Source organism: Rattus rattus, chromosome 4 (assembly GCF_011064425.1).
Source record: "Rattus rattus isolate New Zealand chromosome 4, Rrattus_CSIRO_v1, whole genome shotgun sequence".
Taxonomy (NCBI): Eukaryota; Metazoa; Chordata; class Mammalia; order Rodentia; family Muridae; genus Rattus; species Rattus rattus.
In genome coordinates this window covers 114,203,213-114,226,652 of record NC_046157.1, presented here as the reverse complement: position 1 = coordinate 114,226,652, position 23,440 = coordinate 114,203,213, and the positions used below count along the sequence as shown (strand labels likewise).

General features: G+C 40.1%; 1 protein-coding gene across 1 annotated transcript in view; it reads right to left on the bottom strand.

Moving 5' to 3' along the window:
• Positions 1-23,440, bottom strand: part of Eif5b (eukaryotic translation initiation factor 5B) — a 53,677-nt gene that overhangs the window by 13,944 nt on the left and 16,293 nt on the right. The window contains exons 2-10 of the mRNA XM_032900968.1: positions 17,585-17,710; positions 17,410-17,494; positions 16,002-16,671; positions 13,656-13,873; positions 13,137-13,287; positions 3,016-3,114; positions 2,194-2,283; positions 1,282-1,356; positions 686-966 (exon numbers count right to left, since the gene is read on the bottom strand). Of these exons, the coding sequence (XP_032756859.1) occupies positions 686-966; positions 1,282-1,356; positions 2,194-2,283; positions 3,016-3,114; positions 13,137-13,287; positions 13,656-13,873; positions 16,002-16,671; positions 17,410-17,494; positions 17,585-17,710 (1,795 nt within the window). The remainder of the gene's footprint in view (positions 1-685; positions 967-1,281; positions 1,357-2,193; positions 2,284-3,015; positions 3,115-13,136; positions 13,288-13,655; positions 13,874-16,001; positions 16,672-17,409; positions 17,495-17,584; positions 17,711-23,440) is intronic.

Sequence of the window (23,440 nt, the reverse complement as noted above, 5' to 3'; positions counted from 1 at the left end):
GTCCCTCAACTACATTTTAAAGTATTATTTTAAATTTAACTGACAGAAATTTTAAAATGTCTCTTGAAGCTGATGGTGTTAAACAGGAAAAGTGTAAACAGCTAAGTCAGCACATACACTTTACTAACTAGGGGCTTCACCGGTCTGTGACAGCCGGCGTACGCTCGCAATCCCAGCACTCAGGAGACAGATGTAGACAGATGTAGAGGAATAGAGAGTCAAAGCTGGCCTAACCACCAGCAACCCTGCCTTCAAAGGAATGAGAAAATAAAAACTAGACAAAAAGAAAAAAATAAGCAAAGAAGCTTCATCAGCACTCCAGATTTCAAAAACTAAGGTCAGGTGCTTAAACCAACCAGTTGACACGCAAGGCAAGAAAGCATCTGCCCCTTGAAAGATCAATGTTCAATATGTCACACATCTATAAGTCAACACCCAACAGGATATTGATATCTGATATATATGAAAACACTCTGATGGCGCTGGCCCCATCCTATCTATGAAGAAAGGGAAGCTCCTGGTTTAGAACACTGTCAAAAGCCTAGCTTAATCCAACATTACAAAAACTGGAGAGATACTAGTCATGTTAGTATTTGCTTAAAGCACTGACTGGAAACCTTTGGCCACACAATCTAATGAGCACAAAGGGCTGTGGAAGACAGCAAAGACAGCATGAAACAAATACCTCAATTCTCCGTTTTGCTTTGTCGTACGCCCGCTCTTCTTTAGTCCGATCGTCATCAGAGTCATACTCGGAGTCTGAGCTAGCGTCTTTGTTGGGCTTCGTGTCTCCAGCTTTCCCCAAGTCCTTCTCGTCCGATAGCTTGTAGTCCTCCTCGTCCCCATCGCTGCCCTCACTGTCCCCTTCGTCTTCCTCATCTTCACTGTCTTCTTCATCTTCATCCTCTTCTTCCTCCTCCTCTTCCTCAGGGTTTTCTTCTACTTCTATGTGAATCATATTTCCTTCTTTGAGGAAAACCAAATTGATTTTAAAATAAAAGTTAACATCATAGATTTATATCAAAAGAACCGAGACTAAAAGGAAAAGTGAAATTACAGTAATTACAGCATCACCCTACACTTTGTTTATCATAAATACCATGTATTCGTCGGTATTAGTGAGGACTACCACCCAGCATTAAGAATTGAGGCAACAACATTCCAGGACCCATGGCAAGTCAACAGCATGGACGGCTCAGAACAGCACTGAAGCTGCTTATGTGTGTGACTCAGGAACACACGTGTGTGGGCAGTGGGCACGCTGATGTACTCACAAGTTACCTTTTTCTCTCTCCTCATCACTGGCCATAGCTTCCCAGTCATCGAGCCCAGCATCTTCAGTTTCTTCGTCTTCCTCTGTAAGTACAAGATGCTATGTGAGACCCAGAGGGCATGAAGAGTAATGTCACTCACTTTACAAAAGACACGATCCAGTTATGGGACACTTTCTGACAGTTTTCTTTGGAACTGTCTTTCCAACAACCTCACAGGCTGTAAGTTACTATGACTTGACATTTCACTGTTTTAATCCAATAGGCCATATTAATTTAAAACCAGATCTTATATTTAAATAAACTAAACTAAAAACCTCAACAACAAAATATTTAGAATTTTAAAGGAAGAATAAACAGACTCAGTTCTTTAAAGCTTTCAACTCACACACGACACAGTATTTTCTTCTTACTCTTATCAGACTTAACTTTTTAGAACAATGCTGAAATAAAAAAAGAAAAGCCAAAAATTGTTGCCAGCCTTTGCAGGCTGTGTATACATATGTACAGTGCATCACATACACACGAATAAGCTGAACACACTTAGATTAGTAAGTGGGAGGGAGGAAACTGCTAAAGCTTCTAAGTGTATGTTTTATGGTTCTTAAAAATGTTCTACCTAAAGATATTTCCAATTTGCTTTCAAACCATACAGTTAAAAACTTTAGGCTCAGAGATTTTTTTGACCCATAGTAAGAACAAAGAAATTCTGAAACCGTTCAGTGTCTCTAGCAGGTGCTTTACTGACACTACTAACAAAGAACAAAGTGGATTCAAGTATCACCTGGCTACTTTCCCAGGGGAAACGAAGAGATGGGCTAAAAAGAAGACCAGAAGAAACATTCAAGTCTGCAACTCATCTGGCTCCAAACTACTTCTGCATCATGAACACTAGCTAACAATGAAACCCTGAGGTACTGGCCTGCGTCAACAGAAGGCTGTGTCTCCTCCTTTTCTGGTACTCCTTGGTCCACAACTTCCACAGGGGCACTGACTTCCACAGTCTCAAGTGCTAAATAGGAGCAGAAAGGATGTTAGCCACATTTTCCCCCATGTGGAGAGGTTTAATGAGAGAAGAGAAGAGGAGCAGAAAGGCGGCCGGCCATGGGCAAATGGGGGTGGGGTGGGGAAGGGGGCAAGAGCAGAGAAGAACAAAGAGTAAGAGGGGAGTAAGAGAGAAGAGCTATTAGCTACATTTTGCAGTCTGTAATTTCTCTTCACATATCCTATTCAGCATAGTGAGAATCCTTGATACATTTGATACTTCTTATATAGAAAATCACTTTCTGCTCAAGCATAATACAAAAATCACAGGGCCAGAAGAAAAATAATTTATATTCTGTTCTTTAGATGTAACAGTACCTACTCATGGAATAAAATGCAGACATTTCAATCTGAAGTATTTTTTGAAGACTTATCCTCTTTTTACCTGGGTGCTAGGATCCTCATGGTCCTCATGACTGAGCAACAAGCACTCTTAGCTACTGAGCCCTCTTCTCTAACACCGAAAGTACTTTCTCTGTTGCCTCTCATTTGAATCACATGAAAATGACTAAAGTAGGAAAATGCTGTTCTGGGGGCTGGGGAGGAAACCAAGAACTAGAGCCCCTTTGGCTCTACAGGGTCCTGGGCTGTCCCTACCATCCTATATACATGCATGCTCACACGATGGTGCTTTGTGTTGGAAGCTATGGGGAAAGACACATGTGGCCCTGCCTAGGGCCAAGGTTATTGATGCACAGACCTTCTTTACTCTCCAGCTGCTGTGGTGTTTTCTTCTTCTTCTTATCTTCATACACTGGCCTCTTCTTTGGCAACGAGTCTTTTGATGGCACTTCAACACCTAAGCAATAGGGGGATAAAGAGAAAAACTTAAGGTTTATACTGTTAAATGGTTTACTTGGTTTTGGAGAGAGAGAATTTGAAATGAGGCACAGTAGAACACACTTATAATCCCAGCACTGTGGGAGGGTAAGGCAGGAAGACCACCTTATTAAGATTGTAGATCAATGTGGGCTACATGGTGAGACTCCGCTCCATCTCAACACTTCTAAAACAGTAAAGTAGTTTAAAGGACAACATTTTATGCAAAGATACGCATCCTCAAACACAAAAGGACATGTGGAGAGAAGCCTCTGGCTTCTTCCCAAGGCGCCTGCATATTCCCATGTATGCACACTGAGCCCTTGCCAACACCACGGCGCTGAAGCAGCAGTGTGGCTCTGGCTCCATGCATTATCCCAGCAGCCAAGCTGCCTTAGTCTAGGTTCCCTAACCACACTGCTCAGCCTTTCTACAGTGCTAATCAAGCGCCTTTGCCATCAAAAGGGCTATGGGAACCATCAGTCCTTCATCCGTGCTTGTTTTATTTTAGACATGGTCACGTTGCATAGCCTAGGCTAGCCTTGAATTCACAAAGATCAACCACCTCTGCTCAAAAGTGCTAGGGTTAAGAAGGGACTGCCACCAAACCTGGCACGACATTTCATCTGGAATTGCTGACCTATAACCCATAATAGTTGAAGAGCTTCTGACCAATTCCAGAGTAATTATGAAGAAAGCAGATGTGAATATTTTCACACAGGCTTCTTTACTAGTTATCTCTTGAATGATACAGAAGTTATGTGTTTAATTTTGTTCAAAACTGTCCGTTGGGGGTTGGGGATTTGGCTCAGTGGTAGAGTGCTTGCCGGTCCCCAGCTCCAAAAAAAAAGAAAAAGGAAAAAGAAAAAACAAAAAAACAACAACAAAAAAAAAACTGTCCGTTGTTCTTTAAAAGTGGACTTTTAGACTTAGTATTCTTCTCAAGTTTACAGTTTACTGTTCAAGTGGCCATTCAAACCTTTTATATGCTATATGCTTTTATATAGAGTTGCTAGGTTTCCAACTGCTGAATAAGAGGTTTTTATAACCCTCTGATAGTATTTATAAAATATGAAATAAAATGTTTGTGAATTCTCCTTCCTTTGTGGTTTCCATTCATATTACATTTATGTATATGTAGGCATCCACATTGTCACAGGACACACATGAAGGTCAAATGACAACCTGTCAAAGTCAGTTCTCTCCCACCATGTGGGTTTCAGGGGCTGACCTCAGGTTATCAGGTTTGGTTATCAGGCTCCTTTACTCACTGAGCCACCTTGCCAGGTCCTGAATTATATGTTTAGAGACATTTCTGAAAACTCTTTGCTTAACACATTTTCTCCTATTTTTCTCTAAAAGTTTTTGACATATAATATTTAGAACTAAGTCCTACTTTGAATTAATATTTAGATAGAAAGTAGGAAATGTCAGGAACAGTCAATCATTTAAGTAACATTTGTTAATAAGTCTGCATGTATTGCATCCACTGAATTTTCCTCTATAAAGGAAAAGAAATTCACTTTATCATGTGCAGATGCTGCTCTGCTAATCGACTTGTCTACCCACTCGCCAATATAACACTACACTGATCCTTGGGGCTTTAGAGTACATTTAACATTTTTACTTAGAGTAAATCTGCTATCAGGTACTTTGTAGGTATTCTTTTTTCTTTTCTTTTCTTTCGGAGCTGAGGACCGAACCCAGGGCCTTTAGGCAAGCGCTCTACCGCTGAGCTAAATCCCCAACCCCTATCAGGTACTTAAAATTACTTTTCTCAAAAGCATTTTTGGCAGGACTGGAGAGAGGCTCAGTGGTTATGAGAACTTGCTGTTCTTGCAGAGGACTGGGATCTGGCCACTCATAACCATCCATAACTAGTTCCAAAGGACCCGATACCTTCTCCTGACCTCTGTGGGCACCAGGTACTACACATGTACATTTACATATATGCAGTCAACAACACTCATACACATGATAAATGAACCTAATGTGTGTGTGTGTGTGTGTGTGTGTGTGTGTGTGTGTGTGTGTGTGTGTGTGCGTGTTCTCCCCAAGATAGGGTCTTATTCTGTAGCTCTGGCTGTCCTGGAACTCACTATGAGGAGCAGTTTAGCTTTGAATTCAGTGATCATTTGCCTCACAAGTGCTAGATTAAACATGTCCACACTGTGCCCAGCTTAAATAAACCTAAAAAGGTTCTAAAGCAGTCATTTTGGCTATTCTAAGTCAGTCTTTTCACATCTGCATTTTAGAAACAGGTAACTGTAAGAGCACCATAAAGTGTCCTCCTGTGATTTCAATTGAGATCCCACTGAATCCACAGGTAAATTAACCCAAATAAGGGAAAGCTTCACAGTCTTGAGTTTTGGCGTTAACAGTATGTTTTGAACAGTCCTTATTTTGATTTATTCTGGGCTGTTTTATAATTCTCAGATTTAGGTACACTAAGTTTATGATTTATAATTCTTTCACTTTCTTTTTTGTATTGGTTTAATAAATGTTACTGCTCTAATTTTTGTTTTTGTTTTTGCACAGCAAGTAACAGCATGAAAAGACAACTGATGCTTGCACACTGATCTGCTGTCTGCTGCTCACAGCCTTGGCAGGCTCATCCTTAGCTGCCTGTCTTAGTGAAGAGATGCCACAGCATTCTTCTATGTTGATGACCACAGCCTGCATAGATGACTTCATGGCCTCTGCAGTCTGCCCAATTCCATACCTCAGGACATTACAGCACAGCACTGAATGAGTATGGTGAGCAAAGACTGCCCTGCCTTTTCCATAACGTAAGGGTTTCTTTCAATTCAATTTTAAAAATGACATTAGTTGTATGTCCGTGCGCACACAGTCATATATTTGGAAGTGAATCAGAGGCAGTTTGCAAGAGTCTGTTCTTTTCCTTCTGTCACGTGGGTCTCAGAGATCAAACTCAAGGTAAGAGGTTTGGCAGCAACTGTCTTCATCCACTGAGCCATCTTTCCCACCCACTGTTAAGGTTTCTTTTTCGGCTTTCACCACTAATTTAACAGCTGTGCCTTTTGAGGGGGTTGTAGTAGAAGGAGACTGATATCTTAAAATGTCAGACCAGGAAGTTCAATTTGTAAATGTCATACTGAATGACAACTCACTCAAATGTTTTTTCTGAATTCACTGATATGATCATATAATTTTTATTCTTTAGATTGCTAAAATGAGAAGATAGTGATTGATTTTAAAACATTCAGTCAGCCTTACATTCCCAGGATTATACCCAATTTATGAAATTATCCTTATGTATATGTAAATACCTATGTAAATCTATAGTCATCAATATATGTATTTGTAAATTTCCATCTATCTATCTATCTATCTATCTATCTATCTATCTGGGGAGTATGTGTGAGTATGTATGTGTGTTACTTTGTCAAATTTCTGTTGATAATTTTCTCATTTATGTCTGTAAATGGCCAGGTATTATAGCTCACATCTGTAAAGACAATACTTAAAGACGCTGAGGCTAAAGGACAGACACAAGTCTCCGATCAGCCTAGAGCATCTGCAGTCTTCATATCCTCTTTTGAAGTGTCTTTGTCTCAGTATGTCACAGTGTTCTCAAAATAACATGTTATTTCAAGAATACATATGATGTATAATTGGTCTAATTTATTCCTTAATCATTTGTAAAGTACATGGTGACAAAATTGGGCCTTTTGCTGTTGTTATTGTTAGAAATTAACTTAGTAAAATTTAAATAAACAAAGAACTGCGTGGTGGTTTAAACAGATAACAGCCCCCACCCTGCCGCCTGGGCTGGAAGGCTGGTCAAAGAGGCAGCACGTTTGGAGGTGTGGCCTTGCTGGAGGAAGTACGCAGCTGCTGAGGCAGGCTGAGGTCTCCTGTGCTCAGGCTCTGCCCAGTGTGGCACTGCACTCCTTCTGCTACCTTGGGATCAAAGAGCTCTCAGCTCCTTCTCCAGAACTCTGTCTGCCAGCACTCTGTCATGTTTCCTGCCATGATGATTCTGGACTTAAATTCTGAACCTGTAAGGCAGTCCCGATTAAATGTTGTCCTTTATAAAAACTGTCATGGTCATGGTGTCTCTTCACAGCAGTAAAACCCTAACTAAAACTATAAGTGATGTATTTGTGGATTTGGGTAGTTTTGTACCTTTTAAAGGTTGTTTATTGCATTGCATTTTTGAATATAAAGGCATATACTTGTTCACAGAATACCCTCCATGTCACTACTGGCACTAGTTTTAAATAGTTTGTTTTTCTTAGTGAATGGCTTGTATATTTTATTGATCATTTTCGAGAACCAGCTCTTAAGTCATAAAGTATGGACACTTATTCACCCCCTCTTTTATTTTTTAAACATAAGAGGTTCCTTATCTATGTAAGCCTTCCTCTTTGAATAAACAGGGTAAAGAGAAATGTACTGTCTCCTCTGTACAATACTTAAGGGAGTATTTCATCTGGCACCTGAGAAACTCAGAAGTCCAGGTCTTTGGTGAACCAGCCTGCCTTTATTCTAGACTTGAAAGGTATCTTATAGTAAAGGCAAACTAAGCTCATTCCTGTTTATGATTAGATCTGTTTCAAGGACTGCCCCCCTCCCCCCCATCCTTAACTACAACTGGTTCTGTACTGACTGTTCCAGGAATTGGCAGCCATGCCTCTGTTCCCAAAGGCATTAGAGCCGTCTGTTCTTATGATTATCTTATGACTACCTTGCATCATTACCGTCCCGTCGTTAGTTAGTGTGGCCATGCTGATGTGGAATCTTTGGCATTAACAAGTCGTTAGGTTATACTACACACAGCCCAGCTGTCCTAAGGAGAGAAGTTTCATCATAGTAGTTGAGCAGCAGCAGTACATCATAGTAGAGCACAGGTCTGAGGCTAGCCTTGTGAGCAACCTGAGGCTGTTAAGACAATATCAGGAATTCCAAGAATGCAAAAGACCTGGGATGTTCCCTACCTGTGAAAGTACAGGTCTGCAGGAGAAGACTGGCCTTTTGTCTATGAAAGTAGCCCTCCCTTTTTACCTGGGCCTGAGACCCAAACCGACTGACCACAAGGCAGACGGGGACAAGGAGTCAGCTAATTACAACCCCACAGAACTCAGGTGGTCTCTTATGGTTTCCAGCTCTGTGACACTAGTGTCACTCAGGCAAAGTACAGAGAAAAAAAAAAAAACCTGTCAGCGAAAAAAGTGAGGTTCCTTAAACTTTTCTGATATTGGAGATCCCTTACTCAGCAACCCTGGCCACTATTAAGCAAACAAATAGGAATACTATTCTAATTTCACATAATGTTACACAATAATGTATTCATTTCAAAAACGAAGAAAACTTTTTAAAATTTTACAGCTGAAGGGCGATTCGGGGACTCTTCCCCTCTCATCCTGCAAAGGACCAGACACCTTCCCCATTAGGCTGTGAATTACTGAAGCAAAGTGCAGAGAGGCCACAACTGACAAAAGATGGCCTTTATTTGTCTCTAAAACTCTCACAGGGATGTCAGAAAGAGAAACGCGGGATCTATTTCAGTATCTACTTTTTCAAACACATCCTTAGTAATATAAAGTTTACCGCCACCTGTCTCTTGATTGTACTTCAGATAAATCTGTTTTCCCCAACCCCCAACTAGAGGACTCAAGTGACAGGCAACTATAACCAGATATAGCAATGTGGAGTAATGTACAATTCACCTCCAGTCACCAAGAGATTGTGATCCTTGAAAGATAGGATAAAACATAACACCCACAAAACACTAAAGCTTGAAAGAACTCACAAAGAAAACAAAACCACATTTTAACTGTGGAAGGTACACCAAGGATCTTCATAAAGATGCTAATGTCCTAAATTTCACTCCAGATAGAAATGTGGAGAAGGAACAGCAGACAGACAATGAAGATGACACTCCGTGACATGACTTAAGTATATGAGTGGAATGTGGAAATTATTCTAGGTATCTGGACAGACCCGACTCTATTATGCAATTCTTCATGATTTAGTAAAGAGCCTTTTCCAGTAGAGTCTGGGATCAGAGGGAAAGGTGGCTAAACGGAGACTTAGCTTTTGTTGGTGGCTTTGAAGACGAAGGGCACTCTTGACCACAGAATGTGGATGGCACAGAATGGTCTTGCAGACACTTTACAAACACAGTCCTGCCAATACCTCAGGTCCAGCCCTGCCTTTCGGTCACACAACTGTAAGCTATAAAATGTGTTGTTTTCAGGTAGTTTGTGGTAATTTACAACAGTTATAATGCATCTGTGCCTTCTGCTAGCTTAGAACTGCTGAGAAGCAAGCGCAAAGGACACTATTTTCAGTGAACATTCCACAATACACACTTCCTTGGCCTCTGACAAAGTGAATGAAGCCTTCTAGTGGTCCTTTCTTTATACGCATGGTTAAACTACTCTGCAGAGACCGATACTGCCAGGGACACTGGGGGAACTCAATGTCCAGACCCCACAGGTGTGGGGACGTCTCTGCCAACAGTCCCCACTGTCATCTCTGTGTATGAGTTCCCTTTTACCATGTTCAAAATTATGTTTATTTCCTGGTTAACCTCCTCTTCACTGAAATAACTTATGTTCTGGGCTTTCTTATCAATCTGCATTGCTATGAGTAAGAATCTGCTGCACTACTTTTTTAAAAACGCAATGCCAAGTGAGATTCAATACAGTGACTTTCAATACAGCGACTAATCCGAAGTAAAAACTGCTAATTTCAAGTCAGTAATCTATTTCTGTTTGAATTCATGGTTATCATTTTTATTACTTTAATGTTTTCTCTCAAATAAAGGAAGAAGTATTGTTGAGACACTAGAGCAAACCGTGTCTGATGTGTAACATTCCTATATGAGGGCATATACTCTTCTCACTTTAGTTACTGGTACAGACCTACAAATGAATGGCTGCATATTCCAACCCTCTTCTCTACTCCTACAACATGCTCAGACACCTTTCAGATACTCAGACACCTTTCAGCTAACACAGGCATTCAATCTGATCACAAGCTTTATAATACAGACAGTGGCAGGATGGTATGGATTTTGAATAAAATAAAAAATAAGGCTCAGAATGTTTTTAACTTTAAAGTATAGGGAGGGGTAGGGTGTGTGTGTGTGTGTGTGTGTGTGTGTGTGTGTGTGTGTGTGTGTGTGTGTGTGTGTGTGTGTGTAGGTAGGTAATGATAAAGGCGAGAATTGCAAAGATCAGTGTTAAAACTATGGTAACATTTTAAGTAAGCCAAAGAAAGGTTATGTAAAGTAGACAGTGCAACTTCCTGGCCTAGCTGCCCATACCCAGCAGGCAAACAGCTTAAACCAAAGGAGAAAACTTAGGCAGGCAGATTACTACGCCAGACTTATTCAACAGGGTTATTAAAACACTAGGCTTGTCATCAACACCAACTGTTATACTGAGCTACAAAATCAAGACATCACACTCAAGTTCTCCAAGGTGACTGAAAACCTCCAGCAATTTCCACAGATATTATCAGAAAACCCCCGCACATATCCTATCCAACAGTACATCCTGGGTTTACTGAGTAAGCTTCACACTGCTCTAGGTAATGGATGTGATAACTTAGCTCCATGTAATGCGGTACCTTTCAAAGCTAGAGCAGACAATACTAGAGGATCCTCTGCTGAGCATTCCCATCATTTGGCTGTGGACAGCCTTTTACAAGCTGAGAATGAAAACTTTCTGTACTAGACCATGTGGAAATAAGTGGAACCAGAAGTTGTCAGGCACGGGGCAGTATTAAAGACTGAGAAAGAGAGCAAGGGTCAGAGTTGCCTCTTGAGAAACAATCTCTTTCAAGCAGGTTCTAAAGACTAATAAAGACTGATAGTAAATAATTTAAAATTTTAATTTTCATCTAATTACATCTCTAGCTACTCCATAAAACAGCATTTCTGAGCCTAGAAATGATATTCTTCTTGTTCCATTCAAATACTAAGAGCCTTTCATCACCAGTGGCTTTTAAGATCTGCTTGGGCACTAACTATACACAACTGTATTCTCTAACACCACTGATTTTTAGGGTATATCCCCAATTAATAAATTTTCTGAAATCTACGTACAAACATACAAACACAGAAAACAAATTAGGTTTCTGTCTGTTGAGCAAACTGCTTCAGCTCAGTGCATCAGCATTTTCTATGATGATGGGATGCAAAAATTAATGTCAAAGGTCACCACAGCATCTGTTACACAGTATAAAGTCCCTGATATAATTCTAAGTCCCTTACATGACTACATGAAAGTTTAAGGAATATAAGGAGGAAATTAAGGGAAGACCCAGAAAGTAAGTCTTCTCAATGGAGCAAAGCCACTATCTTAGGTCTTATCATTTAGTAACACAATTATATGACCAATTTGTCATCTTTAAACACCATCCATCAGGATAGGAAGCAAGGCTATGGACAAATGGCTGATTCCAGATCTACAACAAAGACATGGGTGAACCTAGAAGGAAGAAATCAACTAATCCTGGGTCATGTGAGTCAGTCAGTCCCATGGACTCATTAGGAAAGATGATACAATTGACTGTCACTTCACTTCAAGAGGTAAAAATCAGTAATTTCCACTATATATATTCACAAAAACAAAAACCAGGATTAAACCTTTTAAAGTTGTCACACACCAACTGATTATTTTGAAACCTTATGAGAGGAAAAGAAGTAAACATTTATCTTGACATTTCTGTAAGAAAGCTGTGTTTTGGGGGAAGTTTTTATTTAGATAGTTTGGCTAATTCAATGTAGAACAAAAGGCAAAATTAATTATTACCAATGTTGTAATTCCTAAAGAATACTGAATAAAAGGTGGCGACTGACTACTGGACATCAGAGCTGTTACTGAAAGGTTTGGTTTTATTATGCTTTGTTTTACAATAAACAGGGCTGTTCTTCAAACCTGACATTGCTACACATCAGAAAACCCTACTCTGTCCAGGCTGATGTGAGGAATCACAGCACCACTAACAAACAGCCAGGCTGTGGGATCTAAGAAATTACAGAATACAAAAGCACACTGTTTATCAACACCAGGAGAGTGTAATTCTACAAACTCAGAATTTGAGAAATTCTAGTGAACTCTCCAGCACGGTCAGTAACTACATGGTACATCAGCATGGAGGTGGGTGGTAGTACAAACCTATCAACCACATGCAATCTGTTGCTCATATCTGAATCCAGATTCAAACCAAGCCATTTATAAGATCACAAAGAAATCAGAAATAAATAAAAAAGTAATTCAAGGGCTGTAAACGCCTGCAGGGCAATCATGAGGATGTGCTAAGGCATCCAGCACTTACACTAAAAAGCAAGCAACCAAAACTGCCTGGAGCAGCAGCCGAGCACACCTGTGACCCCAGCACTGGGAGGCTGTGGGCAGGCAGACCCTAGACAAGTGCTGTGCTCCACGTTTAGCCAAAGATCCTGTCTCAAAAACATAAGGTAGAGAAGCAATTAAGAGACTCAGTGCCGACCTCTGACCCCACGTGCATAGACATGCAAGCACCTACAAAAAACTTCTTGAAAAACCCCAGTATTGTTAGTGATAATATATATTCTACTAATGCTAAGCAAAATACTCTTATTTTCTACATCTATAAATAATCTGGGAGAAAAAGTAAAAACTAAGTGTCTGTAACTTAGTTCAAACAACCCCAGGGAAGAAAACAGTAGTCATAAGAATAAGGGGTATAAAACAAACATGGAAAGAGGTTAGTAATCGGTACAACTGGTTAAAAGATCTCACTTTTACTTTTACTCTGTGTGTCGGAGGGAGGGCAAATTTCACAGAAATCCATTATCTGCACACAATTTCCATCACAGCATAGAAAGCATTCTCCTCAACCATGGCATCGCACCTGCTCTCTGTGTTTTCACATGGCTTTTCCAGACTCTATCCCACACCAGTGAACTGATGCTCCTGCATCAGGGATCTAAGTCCTGAGGGAAGCTGCACTCACAGTTCAGCTAGCGAGGCCACTACTTACCCTGAGCTTGGAGGTGTCTCAGGGTCACTTCAGCTCTGGCTCTGGCTTCTCTCTGGGACTTAGTTAACAGTTTTCCTTCTTTTTTTAACCGTTCTTTTCTTTCTTTTTCTTTTTGCTTTTTCCTTTCTCTTTTTTCTTGTTCTAATCGTTCCTAAACAAGAGTACATGGCACATAAAAAATTACATTAGCTAAATGAACCATAAAGTTTAAAATAAACAACACAAGCTTGAAAGGTCTTAAAAATGCATGCAAAATATGCTGGGAGATTACCACTGAAAATATTTAAATATTATACATTATTCTTAAAGAAATATTAGGGCATGTTATTGGCAGTTAACACACAAGCAACTTGGGTCTGTCCTTGGGGGGATGAGGAAGGTTTCGTGTACCTCTTCCATCTCACTGTGTGATCAGAGCACGCAGTGTAACTAGGATGCCCATACAAATATGCAGACCTCACAGAGAACGGACCTCAGGTAAACTCATGATCAGTGTTTACAACTTCATGAAAAACATACCTCTTCTTTTCGTTTGGCTTCTAGTTCTTCAAGCCGCTTAATCCTTTCCTCCTCCTCTCTCTTCTGTCTCTCCTCCTCCTCTCTGAGCTTAGCCAAAGCTTCCTGGATAGCTTTAACAGTGGATTTGCTTGGGCCTTTCTTCTTCTCTTTTTCTTTTTCATCTTTTTCTGTTTTCTTTTTCTTCTTATCTTTTTTCTTTTTGTCTCCTTCATTGTCATCTGCCCAAAAAATAAAGGCAAAGCACTCAACTTGATTTCTATGGCAGCAAACACATGCTAGCAGCCAGAATTCAAAGACCACCTTGGCCTCTGCCACCCATTCTCAGAGCGTCGTGGATCAGTGTCCCGAGACCCTGTGCCTAGGACAGCTCATCGGACATCACAGTTGACCCGTGGGGCATCTGCCAGTACTAATGTCGGCCTGAGTCATCCTGATGAACACAGACTCTGTCAGCAGTAAAAAGGCAGCAGATGCTGTTTCAGGATCTCTGTCTGGTAATCATAGCACAGGTCTGAAATCCTAAAGAATCAGATTGCTCAAACCCACGTAGGTGCTGAAGCCATTTTATTTATGTTGGACAGGGATGAAAAAAGTGATGCCTAGAATATGGGGGTATGGGAACAGAATACAAAATATAACTTCAAAAACACTGAAGAAATAAAATTTGTGACACTCCTGTGATAATGTTTCTCCTCAAAATTCAGAGAATAAAAATTTCAGTGGTCAAAAACTATTTCAGTGGTCAATCTATTTTTTTACTAAAATCTTTCTAGTCTAAGAAAAAACTATTATTTTAGAAATCTAAATCGCCTGACATTTAGATATATTTATTCTAAGAGAAAACAACCAGTACACGCCTTTAATCCCAGAGCTCAGAAGGCAGAGGCAGGTGGATCTTTGTGAGTTTGAGGCCTACAGAGTGAGTTCTAATACAGCGAAGACTACACAGAGAAACCCTGTCACAAAAAACAAAAACAAAAACAAAACAAAAGGGGTTGGGGATTTAGCTCAGTTCGGTCCCCGACTCTGAAAAAAAGAAAAAAAAAAAAAAATACAAACAAAAGTAGAAAGCAATCAATTTCAATTACTGATCGATTTATTTCAATTACCAATAAAGACAAAAGAGGGGCCCAGTAACAAGACTCAGCAAGTAAAGGTGACAGCTACCAAGTGGGTAGCCCATGTTTGATCCCTGAAGCTGACATGGTAAGCTTTGAGCAGATTCCTAAAAGCTATCCTCTGGCCTCTCCCCATAAGGTGTGGCAAATGTATGCCCACACATACAAACAAGTGAATGAAACAAATTTGCTTTCTTTAAAGAGAAACAAAAACATACTTCCTGTCATTTAAGTGATGTAACTAATTTAGGTCTCTTATTCACTTTTTACTTTTTTTATAAATCTTTTTTTTTTTTTTCCAGAGCTGGGGACCGAACCCAGGGCCTTGCGCGTCCTAGGCAAGCACTCTACCACTGAGCTAAATCCCCAACCCCCACTTTTTACTTTTATATTTCAAAAGTTAAGCTGGATTTTTTTTTTTTTTTACAGAATTTACTTAACATTTGGTATGAATTTTAAGAGGGAAATTTCTTTGGCCACTTAGTCTTTATTAACAGCAAAACCAGTATTCATAATAAAACTTTATTAAATTTCTAATGTATAAATAAGTAGTGTGGTTAGTGGGTAAAGTGCTTGCCATGCAGGCATGAGGAATTCAGATCACATCCCCAGCAGTCACATAAAAGCCAGACCTGAGGGCACTGCTCACTGAGCAGCCAGCATCCCTGAAACACTAGCTCTGCACTCCGTGAGAGTCAGACAGAGGCTATTCCGCATGCCCTGTCATCTCAGCATTGCATGGCGGCCTGTGCTTCTCTGTGCAGAGCTGAAGCAATGGCTTTAGTGTACCTATCTGTTACTGTTCTTACTCAACCCCTGCTTAGACAGTCATTTGGGTGAGACTTTCTGAACATTGTTCCTGGCATTCCTGGGGGACCCAACCTCACAGCAAATCACGAAGAAAAACGAGGCCATTAATTTGAAAGAAAGCAAAGAGGGGTATACAGAAAAGCAATGGAGAAATGATGCAACCTTATAATCTCAAAAAATAAAGAAAAATAATTTTTTAAAAAAGTAAAATGGAAAAGCAACAGCAGAATTGGCCTCCAGCCTCCATATCTGCATGAACAGGGAGGAACCTGCCCGCCCGCCTGCCCACCCGCCCGCCCGCACTCACGCACAGACACTCACCCATGTGCATGAGGACAAGTCATAAGACAGTATATCACAGCCAATGACCACAACTTAGACTAAACATGAACCAGAGACTTCTGTGGCTATGACCCACCTTCCAGAGTTGCAGCAATGTCTCCTTTCTCTTCTGAGGCAGCACCTGCATCAGGAGTCCCTCTGAGCACCAACACCTCCTCGTCCGGTCTCTTCTGAGGCTCCCTCTGCTTACTCTGCTCCTTCCTGCCCTTCTCTAGCTCTTCTTTCTCTTTCACCTTTCGCAACTTTGCTTTCTCCTCTTCTCTCTTTTTCCTCTCACGCTCTTTCTTTTCTGCCTTCTTCTGGGCCACCGTCTTAATTTTGAAGGAAGAGTCATCGTCCTCATTCCCACTGTCTATGGTAGGAACTGACTTGTTCTTCTGATTTTTTTTCTGTCCTTTTCTGGACTGCAAAAATTCATCAGACTCACCACCACTTTCACCTGAGGAGTTTACTCTCGAACGTTCTTTACTTCTTTTGCTATTGTCTTCATCCTCTTCTGACCCATCCCGTTTTTTAGTTGATTTCTGGGCTTTTTTACCTTTTTTAGAAAGTTTATTAGGATCATCTGCATCCTCACTCCCAGAGAGGAGCACCTCTGAGTTAGGTCTGGCAGGCTTTTTTGATTTTGAATCTTTATCTTCCAATTCTTCACTATCATTCTCATCAAAACTTGTTTTCTTGCCTTTTTGTCCTTTCTTCTTTTTATCTTGTTTTGAGGCAGATTCTTCTTCATTGTTTTCTGTAGGCTAAAAAGTAGCCCTTGTTAGAAATGTCAACAGACCATCATTCGTAATGGGCCTCCTCAGTGTTGGGCATCTCACTTAGTGCACACATCAATACCCTTTATGGAAACATGGTTGTCTTGTTTCACAAGAATATTAAAGTATGAGTCTGGAGAGATAGCTTAGTATTAGGAGCAATTATTGCCCCTGAAAAAGACCCAGACTCAGTTCCTACAATCACATGCAGCTGCTCACAACCGTCTACCACTCCAGCTCTAGAGGATCTAGAGGTCTGTCTGACCTCTGTAAGCACCAGGCACACACATGACACATGTACATATATGCAGGCAAAATACCATACACATAAACCAAAAATCTAAAATAGGAAAAAAAATCCAACCACAGAAAAGACACCGGTTTTATGCCTCATAATCCCCATACGCCTCAAAATCCAAGAGCCCTGAAATAATGAAACCTACATAGAAAATCGAAGGTAGGGACACCATCATGGCCTCCAAGTGTACCAATTTTATCAACAGGCAATACATTAAGTGCCTCTAGATTTCTAAATAAAGTGTATTTCTGTCAATCAAGTGTTTAAAAAAAATACCGGTTTTTTTTCCCTGAAAACTTAGTTCCTCCCTTCGAACTATTTTATAGAAACTATTAACATATCTGCAACCCCAGTTTCCAAAGCAGGCAACTCCCAAAACATCACCAGGAGAGAAAGAGGGCGGAGACAGGACGGACGCTCTCCCTCACCTTGACTGTAGCGGCATCTCTGTCAGCTCCGATGCCTTGGGCTTCCAGAGACAACTCCTCCAGCTCTCTCAGAATGTCGTTCTCACTAGAAGGGAAGTAGACACGATTGAAGCACTAGAAGCATTAGATGGCTGCAAAACTCAAGCTACAAACATATGAATGCGTTAAAACATACTCAAAGTCTTGCTTCTTTTTCTCCTTTTTCTTCTTCCCCTTTCCCTTCTGAGGCTCCTGCTCCTTGGCAGCACCAGCTCCTTCTATTTCCGCAGCCAAGGCGCCCAAGTCAGTATCATCCTTGGTACTAAATGAAAACAGAGCAAAACGTTACTCCACAGCACGCAGGCTGCTGGTTAGTTCACTTACACGGATATTTCCTTACTATTTTACACCCTTTCACATATTAGCAACACAGAAAAACACTCGAGTTCTCTCATCATAGCAGCTACCTATTTACCAAACTCTGTCTTCTTCCATAAAGAGCACTATGCCAAAACCAGAAGGTATGAATCAAAAGCCCTACCCCTAAAACAGACAAGCAAACAGCCTAGGCAGGGAAGGGGAAAAAATAACTTCCATAAGTAATGAACATCTGTGCATGTGAACAAGAGCATGGGGGAGTACACACCTGAATAGTTATTTTTATAAAACACAAAGAACCAAAGTATAAAACAGGCTATCAGAAAATGTAAATATATAGATCCTTCTGTATTTTCACTTAGAACAACAGAAATTAGAGCATAGAAGAACTTTACAAACCAACTAGTCTACTGTCTAATTTTACTAGATGAGAAAATGAAACTACGCAAAGATCTGAATACCTTAAGGAAAGCATGACTATACACAAATTTACATGAGGTAAGTATGGTTCACTAAATAACACAAACACACACATGCACACATGCACGCACGCACTCCCAAATCTACAACCAAACCTGCTGGCAATCTCTCACGTCTGATTCCAGTCTACAATGTCTCACGTATGTTATTTGGTAAAACCAAAGTCCCAGGCAAGTTAAAGCTACAGAAGCCAAAGTCAGTCATTCTGAAATGTACAAGTACAAAAAGTATGGTAAATTCATTTGAATTACATATTAAGACATCAAAAGATAGGGGCTGATGTAAAAACTAATCAAGTTTCCTCCCATCCACTTAATTCCCAGAAACGATGACTCTGAGACTATTAAAATGCCTGGGCCAGGGCTGGAGAGATGGGTTAGCGGTTAAGAGCACTGACTGCTCTTCCAGAGGTCCTGAGTTCAATTCCCAGCAACCACATGGTGGCTCACAACCATCTGTAAAGAGATCCGATCCCCTCTTCTGGTGTATCTGAAGACAGCTACAGTATATATAAAATAAATCTTTTTCCCTGAATAAATAAATCTTGTTCTCTAACCTATTATCCCTTTCATTCTAACCTGAGCCCACTACCTGCTGGTTTACTTTATATCCTCCCAGCATTCTGGGGTCAATCTCCCACACCTCTATTTCCCAGCATTCTTTCTATCCCTACCGAATGTCCCATCTCCTATTTTCTGCATCAGCTCATTGGCCATAAGCTTTTTTGGATAGGAGATGCTTATAAGAAATTCTCTCTACAGGCTGGAGAGATAGCTCAGCAGTCAGAGCCTGGCTGCTCTTGCAGAAGACCTGGATTCAATTTCCAGCACTTACACGGTGGCTCACAAGCATCTCTTAACTCCCATTCCAAAAGAACCAATGCCCTTTTCTGGCCTCCTCTGACACTAAGCACACATGGGTTGTACAGACACACACCCAGGCACAACAACTATACACATACAATAAAATACTATTTTTAAAAAAGGCATCAAAAGATTTATGGAACAGAGGAACACCTTACATATTGTTTAATCTGGTAAAGAGAACTAAAGAAAAATACATTAACTGCTTCCTTACAATAAAAAGACTAACAAAATAGTGACAAATACCAAATTTAACCTCAAGAAACTTACTAGAGGATAGCAACTCTAAATCAAGAAATAAAGAAACTTAGTACTTTCATGAAAAGTTGAACAGAATTAAAATATTTGATACTCGATACCTGTATGTGACTCTGAACAGTGTGCACCACATCTACACCAGGGAGTGAAAAGCTTCCTGGAAAAGCAGCTTGAAAACAAGCAACACAGCAGGGAAGACATTAACTTGGCCAAGGGGGTGGATGGTACAGTGGCACACACAGTCCCAACCACCGGGAAGCAGGGAACCCAGTGAGGGAGCTCCTGTACGTAATGTAATCAGAACACAATGGGCACCTGACCTGTACTAACACAAGCAGGATGAAGATTCAAGCCAGATAAATAAATGTCAGGACTGACTCATTAACACTTAAAACTAGACATATATAAAAGGGAATAATCCAAGATGTTCAGGTCACATCAAGTAACAAGACCTAAGGCCAGCGCAGGCCTGACCAAGGGGAGCTCTAAAGGAACCTCTGTCAATATTCCACCCAACATTGCCTGAGAACTAAGAGAAAAGGGGAGGCTGCAGGCTTGCACTTCATCTCCAAAATATTTATCGGTCCCATCAAAAGAATATGAGGGATCTTTGTTCCACAACCATCCCAGAGTATTCATCAGCAGACAGCCCTACCAGAGTATACATAACATTCTCAGGGTATCAAGTCTAAAAGACTTCTTTGGACTATTAAAAAAAAAAGATAGCTTCTGAATGCTTACTAAATAGCAAGCACTATTGTAACCAACTGCTACATAGTAGATAGCCATTCTCTCAACACTTTAAAATGTTGACTCCAGGCTTAAACATGATAAGCAACACGATATAAGGCATCCCACCAGTAAAAAGTCCAAACTTAACTACAGTGCCTTTCTAAAAAATTAGAAATAATTTAGCTTCTGATTTTTCAGTAAACTCAAGCATGCTACATCCATCCAGTATATGACCAAGTCTTAATCTGAGTGTTTTCCAAAGTATTCTTTCAATATATAATGAAGATTAAACACAATGCCATACATCGTCAACCCTATTTTTACTTCTAAAAATTTAGATTTGCTATGTACAGTTCAGGCTGGCCTCAAACCTGTGATTCTCCTGTCTCAACTTCTTAAGTAGCTAGATGACAGGCATTGCCACATTTGGGTAATGTATATACAGAATATCAAACAACTTAGAATAGTCAATACAATACTAAAGAGAAAAGAATTCTCTACCTAATATTAAGACTTAAAATGAAGCTATCAAACCAGCATGGTATCAGGCAAAAAGATAAAAATAAGTACACTGACCAAAATAACAGCTTAGAAATAAACCTATACAAACCTAACTACCTAATCCATGACAAAGGGAAAAAAAAGGAAATTCAACAAAAATTCTTCTCACCATTTATTGGTAATGTAGAAAAGAAGAAAACAAAACTTCAAAACACAAAATTTGTTTGTAACATTGAAGCTTGGTCATGAGGTTTTAGATAAAATACAAAAGGCACAGCCAGAAAAGAAAAATAACATAAGGCTGTATTAAAATGAAACACTTCTGAAGAAGATGCTATTAAAAATTGGGAACACAAAACACAAACTGTGAACAGTATTTACAAAATGCTATGCTATTAAACACTTATATCTAAAACACACAGAGAACTCGTAAATGCACTCAACTAAATACGGGCAGAGGATGGGAACAGTTACAGTGCCAAAGGGCAAACTAGTTGCAAACAATATAAATGATCACAAAGCTCAGTAAAATGGAATTAAGACAAGGAGATGGGGGGGTTGGGGATTTAGCTCAGTGGTAGAGCTCTTGCCTAGCAAGCACAAGGCCCTGGGTTCGGTCCCCAGCTCAAAAAAGAAAAAGACAAGGAGATGAAGTTCTACATCTATTCCAAAGCTAAGATCCAAGTAACTGAGAGAATCAGATGCTGACGAAAACACAAAAGTGAGGACAGACACAGACAAGCCTGAAGCGTCGTCTAATGGCAGAAAGGAATGGGTTAAACAAAGCCAGGTGTGGACAAAGAGCTCCAGCCACCACTGAAAACAGTAAATTAGTTAACCACTCACAGTGAAAACTGTGAGTCAGGGATATAGAGTAGCTCAGTGGCTGTGAGCATGCTCTGCCTACTGTAAGACCTCAGATCTGATCCCTAGGACTACAAAACAATAAAGAAATCTGACATACAAGACAAATAAAACAATAGCCACTGACTAGTTCACGCTGAAATAAACGAATGGATGAATGAGGAAGAAACAAAGGCTAAATAAAGTATACAGAACTCCACCCACATCTGGGGTAGAACATAAATTCCCACTCCTTACACTGTGGTTGTATACAGTGACATCCTTCTACAGACTAAAGATGGAAAGGTCAAAGGACATCCTCACAGAGCAGAAGCCTGACCAAGACTACCTTGGTCAGATCAACAAGATACTGAAAGCTGATGAACTATCATAGATAAAATGAGCCTAAAGAAAAATTTACCATAGAACATGTGGTACATATTTAAAAGTCAGTAAAATCAAAAGAAATCTAAGCAGACTCAGCATTACAGTTAATTCATACCAGTTTCTTAATTGTAACAAGTGCATTGTGTTGATATGTTAATAAGATATGGTGGTTTGAATAAAAATGACTCCCATAGACTCATACCTTTGAATACTGGTCTGCAGTTAGTAGAACTGTTTGGGAAAGATTAGACCTTACTGGAGGTGTTTCAGTGGGTGCAGGCCTGGGGCTTCAATTTGCAGTGTTCTAAGTTCAGAGAGTGATTGTTCCGATGTAATTACTGCACAGGGAAAGCCAGGGCTGGATAAACTTAATACTGAAGTTAGTTTTAACATTTTTATTTTTAACTATGTGTATATCTGTATCTCTGTGTGCCGGTATGTGCATATGTGTGTAGATGCACACAGAGACCAAAAGAGGTGCTGGATCCCTTGGGGCTGATAGGTATTTATGAGACAGTCAGAATGTGTGCTGGGAACTTAGCTTAGGGCCTCTGGAAGAGCAGTGTGCAGTCCGCTCCCGAGCCATCTCTACAGCTCCCTGAAAGGTACCTTTTAAAAATTTACCTGGAGAAAGCAAAGCTATCCTGCTATTTAGATCTACTCCAAGGCAGATCAAATATTAAATTTAACAAAGCATGCACATAAATTATGTTAAAAACCATAAAATGCTGATGAGAGAAATCATTATTTCTTGATAGAAGGCTCTACCAAAAAACAAACAAACAAAACAAAACAAAACAAAAAAACAAAAAACACTAACAAAAAAATTCTCTCCAATACTACACATAGGCTTAATGAAAACCCAAGAAGGATTTTTAAGATACGGCTAGTACAGAAAACCATAAAATTTATATGAGAAGGCAAAAGACTTAGAATAGTTAAGAGAACGTTATTCTGGGTTTTGTTTGTTGGTTGGGGTTTTTTTGTTTGTTTGTTTGTTTTATGTGTGTGAGAAAATAAGGTGGGAGGCACCATTTTGCCAAATGACAAAATGAGCTGACGAAAATATCCAAAACTGCACTGGGGCACTGATAAAACACAAATGCCTGGACCAGAGGGAAGAAACAAAAACAGCCTCCATAGAAGCAGCCTGCACACAAGTGTGCTCACCCTCCTGTACAGAGGACAAAGGCCATTCACAGGGAAGCTAACCGTCCCACAACTGAGGAGGAGGTGCAAATGACCAGCCTCAAACACAAGAATCGTAATCTCTGTATGAGGCACACTATAAACTTAACAACAGAACCTCTGCAGAATAGAGGAAATAAATTGAAGCTCATGAGAATTAAAAGCTCTTGCAGTTGGAAAGACCATAAAAGTAACCTGAAGAAAACAAGCCCCAGAGTCCGGTAGGAGATGGAAAAGTACTTATCTAAAAAGGGTAATTCTGCATATGTTCTCTAAAAACATCCAAAACTCATCCGCAAAAACAACAATAATCCAATGAAAATCAGCAAAAAGTATAAAAAGACATTCTACCAAAGAGGATATACAGGTGACAAATTAAAGACACTCTATAGTAGTCATTGGGCAATGTGCACCAATCAGAA